This window comes from Oryx dammah, unplaced genomic scaffold (assembly GCF_014754425.2).
Source record: "Oryx dammah isolate SB20612 unplaced genomic scaffold, SCBI_Odam_1.1 HiC_scaffold_17, whole genome shotgun sequence".
NCBI classification, from domain to species: domain Eukaryota; kingdom Metazoa; phylum Chordata; class Mammalia; order Artiodactyla; family Bovidae; genus Oryx; species Oryx dammah.
In genome coordinates, this window is record NW_024070201.1 from 54,997,775 (window position 1) to 55,005,876 (window position 8,102).

At 38.7% G+C, this 8,102-nt stretch overlaps 1 protein-coding gene across 1 annotated transcript in view; it reads left to right on the forward strand.

Moving 5' to 3' along the window:
- ANO3 (anoctamin 3) overlaps positions 1 to 8,102 on the forward strand; it is a 231,181-nt gene that overhangs the window by 188,508 nt on the left and 34,571 nt on the right. The window contains exons 18-19 of the mRNA XM_040258914.1: positions 3,698 to 3,809; positions 4,668 to 4,725. Coding sequence (XP_040114848.1) covers positions 3,698 to 3,809; positions 4,668 to 4,725 — 170 coding nt within the window. The remainder of the gene's footprint in view (positions 1 to 3,697; positions 3,810 to 4,667; positions 4,726 to 8,102) is intronic.

The following is an 8,102-nucleotide window of genomic DNA, read 5'->3' on the forward strand; positions in this document are numbered from 1 at the left end:
CAAATAAATTGACAAATAAATGCTCAAAATATAAGCCAAAATATACAGGACTGGAAAAGGTCAGTTTTCATTCCAATCTCAAAGAAAGGCAATGCCAAAGAATGCTCAAACTACTGCACAACTGCGCTCATCTCACACGCTAGCAAAGTAATGCTCAAAATTCTCCAAGCCAGGTTTCAGAAATATGTGAACCATGAGCTTCCAGATGTTCAAGCTGGTTTTAGAAAAGGTAGAGAAAGCAGAGATCAAATTGCCAACATCCGCTGGATCATCAAAAAAGCAAGAGAGCTCCAGAAAAACATCTATTTCTGTTTTATTGGCTATGCCAAAGCCTTTGACTGTGTGGATCACAATAAACTGTGGAAAATTCTAAAAGAGATGGGCATACCAGACCACCTGACCTGCCTCTTGAGAAACCTATATGCAGGTCAGGAAGCAACAGTTAGAACTGGACATGGGACAACAGGCTGGTTCCATATAGGAAAAAGAGTATGTCAAGGCTGTATATTCAGTTCAGTTCAGTCACTCAGTCGTGTCCAACTCTTTGCAGTCCCAAGAATCACAGCACACCAGGCCTCCCTGTCCATCACCATCTCCCAGAGTTCACTCAAACTCACATCCATCGAGTCGGTGATGCCATCCAGCCATCTCATCCTCTGTCGTCCCCTTCTCCTCCTGCCCCCAATCCCTCCCAGCATCAGTCTTTTCCAATGAGTTAACTCTTCGCATGAGGTGCCCAAAGTGCTTGAGTTTCACCTTTAGCATCATTCCTTCCAAAGAGCACCCAGGGCTGATCTCCTTCAGAATGGACTGGTTGGATCTCCTTGCAGTCCAAGGGACTCTCAAGAGTCTTCTCCAACACCACAGTTCAAAAGCATCAATTCTTCGGCGCTCAGCCTTCTTCACAGTCCAACTCTCCTATCCATACGTGACCACTGGAAAAACTATAGCCTTGACTAAATGGACCTTTATTGGCAAAGTAATATCTCTGCTTTTCAATATGCTATCCAGGTTGATCATAACTTTTCTTCCAAGGAGTAAGCGTCTTTAAATTTCATGGCTGTATATTGTCACCCTGCTTATTTAACTTATATGCAGAGTACATTATGAGAAATTCTGGGCTGGAGGAAGCACAAGCTGGAATCAAGATTGCCAGGAGAAATATCAATAACCTCAGATATGCAGATGACACCACCCTTATGGCAGAAAGTGAAGAAGAACTAAAAAGCCTCTTGATGAAAGTGAAAGAGGAGAGTGAAAAAGTTGGCTTAAAGCTCAACATTCAGGAAACTAAGATCATGGCATCTGGTCCTATCATTTCATGGCAAATAGATGGGGAAACAGTGGAAAAAGTGGCTGACTTTATTTTTCTGGGCTCCAAAATCACTGGAGATGGTGAATGCAGCCATGAAATTAAAAGATGCTTACTCTCTGGAAGGAAAGTTATGACCAACTTAGACAGCATATTAAAAAGCAGAGACATTACTTTGCCAACAAAGGCCCATCTAGTCAAGGCTATGGTTTTTCCAGTGGTCATGTATGGATGTGAGAGTTGGACTATATGTAAAGAAAGCTGAGCACTGAATAATTGGTGCTTTTGAACTGTGGTGTTGGAGAAGACTCTTGAGAGTCCCTTGGACTGCAAGGAAATCCAACCAGTCCATCCTAAAAGAGATCAGTCCTGAGTGTTCATTGGAAGGACTGATGTTGAAGCTGAAACTCCAATACTTTGGCCACCTGATGCGAAGAGCTGACTCATTTGAAAAAAATCCTGATGTTGGGAAAGATTGAGGGCAGGAGGAGAAGGGGAAGACAGAGGATGAGATTGTTGGGTGGCATCACCAACTCAATGGACGTGGGTTTGGGTGGACTCCAGGAGTTGGTGATGGACAGGGAGGCCTGGCATGCTGCAGTTCATGGGGTTGCAAGGAGTTGGGCACAACTGAGTGACTGAACTGAACTGAACTGATAAAGTATTTGAATATCATAACTAGCAGGCTTCCTTTAAACGTATATAAGCTGTATGCTCAAGAAAAAAGTGAATATTCTTTTGAGACACTTGATACACTGACAAAACTTATACGTGTAATTTGGCCACAATGAAATTGCAACTTTTTTTGTCCCAAGGCAGAAATCACACAGGACACATTTGTGGATCATGAAGCAGTAAAATTAGAAGTGAAGTGAAGTGAAGTCGCTCAGTCGTGTCTGACTCTTCACGACTCCATGGGTTGTAGCCTACCAGGCTCCTCCGTCTATGGGATTTTCCAGGCAAGAATACCGGAGTGGGTTGCCATTTCCTTCTCTAAAGTTTTCTCCAAAATTAGAAATGGAGACCCAAAATAATCTTACACAGGGGATTTTTTTTAAACCCACAGTCTCATTTCTCAATAAGTTTTCTGTGCTTAATTTACAAACTATTTAGAAGGAAACAACAGTGAAAACATAACCATGCAGAAATGTTGGCTCCTGACAGCTCTCCCTTCTGCCCGTCAACCAGTCACTCTTGTGGATGCCCCACAGATCCTTCCTGTTTCTGACACTTGTCTGCTTTGGGCTTGGCATTCCCCAAGACCTATTCTGGAGTTCCCCAGGATAAAGTTTCCTCTTTATTCTGTGCTTTGCTCATGCATACAGTTTGGCCTATCTTTTCTTTTAAGTCAGAGCACATCTAAGTTCTATCTTTCTTGAATTTTCAGTTACATTAGAATATATACATTAGATTTGCATATTTATTTTCTATCCCTTATTTGGATATCCAGTGGGAGCTGAGGCTGAGTTATGTTCTGCCATCTTCATCTAGTTTTATGAAGATGTTGCTTTATTTTGTTATCTTTTGTTTGCTTTATTTTGAGAAGTCAGAGCCCTAAGGTGTAAGTTGACAGAGTTCTTAAAATCATCTTATCTAAATTCCTCAAATCACAGATTATAAAGTGAAAGTAAAAGTGAATTTGCTCAGCTGTGTCCAACTCTTTGCGACCCCATGGACTGTACCCTACCAGGGCTCCTCTGTCCATGGGATTTTCCAGGCAATAGTACTGGAGTGGATTGCCATTTCCTTCTCCAGGGTATCTTCCCAAACCAGGGATTGAACCCTGGTCTCCCGCATTGTAGACAGACGCTTTACTGTCTGAGCCACCAGGGAAGTCCCTGCACACAGATTATAAAACTGATTGCAAAATACATGAAGACAGCTGCCTGAAGTTACCAGCAAATTAGGTATAAGGCTGAGATAAGAACTGAGCTTTTCTGACTGATGTAGCCCTCTTTTCCTTTACTAATCCACTTCAGTCTGCATACAAAATATTCCTTTTTTAAAGAACTCTGTAGACAGTTAAGGTCTCTGAATTAAGAATAGACATTTGGAGTGAAAGACTGATCTAATATTTATGGTTACCTCTAAATGACAGGAGCAGAGAGAATCATGAAAATCCTTATGTCTTAATAACAGATATCACACTTTTGTAGTTGTGGAAAATGTCTAAAGATTATCTCATTGGATCTTTTCATCAATTCTGTGGAACAGATATTATCACTCTTATTTTTACAAATGCAGACACTAGAACTCAGAGGCATTGAGTGGCTTATAGACTCAGTAAATGACTGAACCAGACTTTGAACATAGGACTTCTGATTCTGTATCCATATTTCTTGTCATTTACTTCATCTGTGTAAGCACACTCTATGTTCCTTTTAGAATATCCTCGAACAGAATCTGAATGGGAAAACAGCTTTGCTTTGAAGATGTTCCTCTTCCAATTTGTCAATTTGAACAGTTCTATCTTCTATATTGCTTTCTTTTTGGGGAGGTAAGTCAACTTTATACACATTGTCTTTGCACAGTGACAGAGACTGTCAACAGTGTTATTGCCAGTTTGTTAACAGAGGTGGCAAATTCTTGTTCTCTGCCTTGAAAAACTGTCCCAATGAATCTTCACATGCTTTTTCAAATCAAGACTTAGTATAGTGCTTCTGGCTGCCACTCCCAATTAAAGTTGAAATAAAAAAGTAAAGCCATATGATTGAATCACTTTTCTGTACAACTGAAACTAACACAACATTGTAAATCAGCTATACGTCAATAAAATACATAAGACCTCTATGCCATGCTGGGGTTGAATTATGATTCTCCAATCATTAGTGATGATTTTGTTAAATAAGAAAAGTTTTGTATAAGCCCAGAGTACACTTCCTTAGTGTGGACACTTATACCTATCATGGTAATATTTTTTTCCTGAATTTGCTGCAAAATATAAAAAAGAAGCATATTAAGCTACCTGTTCTGGTTTGCCGTATGCTCAACACTCCAGCCAGTGCCATGGAAACATACTGAAGCTAGAAAATTTTAAACTAAACAATTCAGCACATTTTATTAATAGTCATTTACTAGGTCAAAAAGACATTAAAACTCTACAAGTCAGTGTGGAAAATTTCATTTGGTTGGTTTGTCTGCACTTTCTCAACCCGTTGATAATGACTTCACACATCATTTTTCCTTTTTAAGTCAGGTCCTTTGATGTGTAAGCATGGCCTAAGTCACTGTTTGGGTACAAATTGCCCCGGAGAACACTTACGTCTACCCACACTTGCACTGGTTGTAATGCATTAGTAAGTGTTCTTCAGTCAGCCCCGCCTAAACACTAATGAATTAAAATGGCTTTTTACAGATTTGTTGGCCATCCAGGAAAGTACAATAAACTTTTCAACCGGTGGAGACTGGAGGAAGTAAGTAACCTTGTAAGGGTGGGGGTGGGATGGGCATGGATATGGGCCAATGACTGTGGGGAAAAAAGAGGGTGGGAAGAGAGAGAAAGGGGAGGTGAAACAGGCAAGTTCATCTGTTCTGAAGACATGTTTTTGATAAAGCAGGAAATCTAGGGATTCCTAAGAAACTAAGTCTTCCAAAAAAGAAGGTGTACGTTAAACCCCAAGATCCTGACCTCAGCTCTCTTTAATATACTATCAAAACCATTTCTTCCATTCACAAAGCCCAGAAATTTAGCTCCAGTAGATTTTTTTCTTTTGGAGGATTATTATTATCTATGCACTGATTTCCAAACTTTTAAATATATTGGGTTTCCTTCTAAGCAAGGAAAATTTAGTCTAAAAGAAATCTTACATGAAATACCAATTTATAATTGTATAGGTATATCTTCAAAGTCTTATATTTCTTTATTGATTTATGTATGTATGGAAACAAAATGTCCAGGAATAATATTTCTATATTCTGGGTGAGAGTGTTGTATATTTTCACTGAGACTGACAAACTGTCCTCCCAAGTGCCAGCTCCTACCTATAGTATATGAATTTACTTCAGAATTTGCCAAGTGAAACAGTTTCATTTTTACCAATAATCCAAAGGATATCAGAATATCTCTTGATTTCAGTTCCTTTAATTGATATTGTTGTATTTGTATTTCTGTAGGTATGTTATTCCTGTTCATTTTCATCAAACTGTTTTTTCTGTTTTAATAATTTTTAAACAAATAAAATTAGGTTCTTTCAAATTTTTTAGGGATATGTTTCCCATTTTCTTGTATATCTTTTAATTTTATTTTGATATATTTTTTACAAAACTATATAGCATTTTCTAATCAAAATATTATTGTCATTAATGTTTTGGGGAATTTGTTTCATCACAAAAATATGTTGTCAAATTGGGAAATTTTAAAGTTTATACATATTTTTAACTACTGTTATTTTAAAAAATATTATCTCTGACCCATTGGAAGTTTATTTTCATGTAAAGTATAATTAAGATCCCCCAAAATTAGCAGCCACAAATTTAATAAAATGAGTTTTCACTCAGCAAAATGAGATTGTAAGGTTTATTATATCAATATTCTACATCTTAAAATTTCTGGATCTATTTAGACTAATTGTCAAATTTTTTATAATTCAAAATTTTAAAAATTATTCTAATGTAAAACTCAGTTTAACATATGGCAGCATTAATTGTTTTTGTTCAGTCACTAAGTGGTGTCTGACTCTTTGCAACGATATGAACTGCAACATACCAGACTTCCCTTTCCTCCACTATCTGCCACAGTTTGCTCAAATTCATGTCCATTAAGTTGGTGATGCCATCTAACCTTCTCATCTTCTGTTTACCCCTTCTCCTTTTGCCTTCAATCTTTCCCAGCGTCTGGGTCTTTTTCAGTGAGTCAGCTCTTCACATCAGGTGGCCAGAGTATTGGAGTTTTAGCTTTAGGATCAGTCCTTCCAATGAATAGTCATGGTTGATTTCCTTTAGGATTGACTGGTTGGATCTCCTCACAGTCTCTCAAGGGACTCTCAAGTGTCTTCTCTAGCATCACAGTTCAAAACCATCAATTTTCTTCAGCCTTCAGCCTTCTTTATGGTCCAGTTCTTACATGACTACTGGAAAAACCATAGCTTTGACTCTTTGGGCCTCTGTCAGCAAAGTGAGTCTCTGCTTTTTAGTATACTATCTAGGTTTGTCATAGCTTTCCTTCCAAGGAGCAAGTGTCTTTTCATTTCATGGCTGTAATCATCATCCACGGTGATTTTGGAGCCCAAGAAAATAAAATCTGTCACTGTTTCCACTTTTCCCCCTTCTATAATATTTGCCATGAAGTGATGGGACCAGATGCATGATCTTCGGTTTTGAATCTGAGCTTTCAGCCAACTTTTTTCACTCTCCTCTTTCAGCTTTATCAAAAGGCTATCTAGTTCCTCTTCACTTTCTGCCATAAGAATGTTACCATCTGCATATCTGAGATTGTTGGTATTTCTCTCGACAATCTTGATTCCAGCTTTTCAGTCATGTGGCCTAGAATTTCTAATGATGGATCTTTATAGAAGTGAAACAAATAGGGTGACAGTGTACAGCTTTGTCATATTCCTTTCCCAATTTTGAACCAGTCCATTGTTCCATGTCCAGTTCTAACTTTTCTTCTTGATCTGCACACAGGTTTCTCAGGAGACAGGTAAGGTGGTCTGGTATTCCCAGATCTTGAAATTTTTTCCAGTTTTTTGTGATCCACATAGTGGATAACAGGCTTTAGTGTAGTCAATGAAGCAGAAGTAGATGCTTTTATGGAATTCGGTTCCCTTCTCTGTGATGCAATGGAATCTTGGCAATTTGAACTCTGGTTCCTATGAAAAAAGCGAAAAGTGAAAGTTAGTTGCAAAGTTGTGTCTGACTCTTTGCAATCCCATGGACTGTAGCCTGCCAGGCTCCTCTGTCCATGGAATTCTCCAGGCAAGAGTACCGGAGTGGATTCCCATTTCCTTCTCCAGGTGATCTTCCTATGCATTTTCTAGATCCAGCTTGTACATCTGGAAGTTCTCAGTTCATGTACTACTGAAGCCTAGCTTGAAGGATTTTGAGTATTACCTTGCTAACATGAGAAATGAATGCAACTGTACAGTAGTTTAAGCATTCCTTGTCTTTGCTTGTCTTTGGGATTGGAATAAAAACTGACCTTTTCCAGTCCTGTGGCCACTGCTGAATTTTCCAAATTTGCTGACATATTGAGTGCAGCACTTTAACAACATCATCTTTTAGAATTTTGAATGGCTTGTCTAGAATTCCATCACCTCCATTAGCTTTGCTCTTAGTAATTCTTCCTGAGGCCCACTTGACTTCACACTCCAGCATGTCTGGTTCTAGGTGAGTGACCACACCATCATGGTTATCCAGTTCATTAAGACTTTTTAAAATATAGTTCTTCTATGTATTCTTGCCACCTTTTCTTAATCTCATCTGCTTTTTTTTTTTTTTTAATTTATTTATTTATTTTTAATTTTTACTTTACAATTCTGTATTGGTTTTGGCATAGATTGACATGAATCCACCACAGGTGTACATGCGTTCCCAAACATGAACCCCCCTCCCACCCCCCTCCCCACAACATCTCTCTGGGTCATCCCCGCGCGTCAGCCCCAAGCGTGTCATATCCTGCATCAGACATAGACTGGCATTTCGATTCTTACATGTTATTATACATGTTTCAATGGCATTCTCTCAAATCATCACACCCTCTCCCTCTCCCTCTGAGTCCAGAAGTCCGCTATACACATCTGTGTCTTTTTTGCTGTCCTGCATACAGGGTCATCATTGCCATCTTCCTAAATTC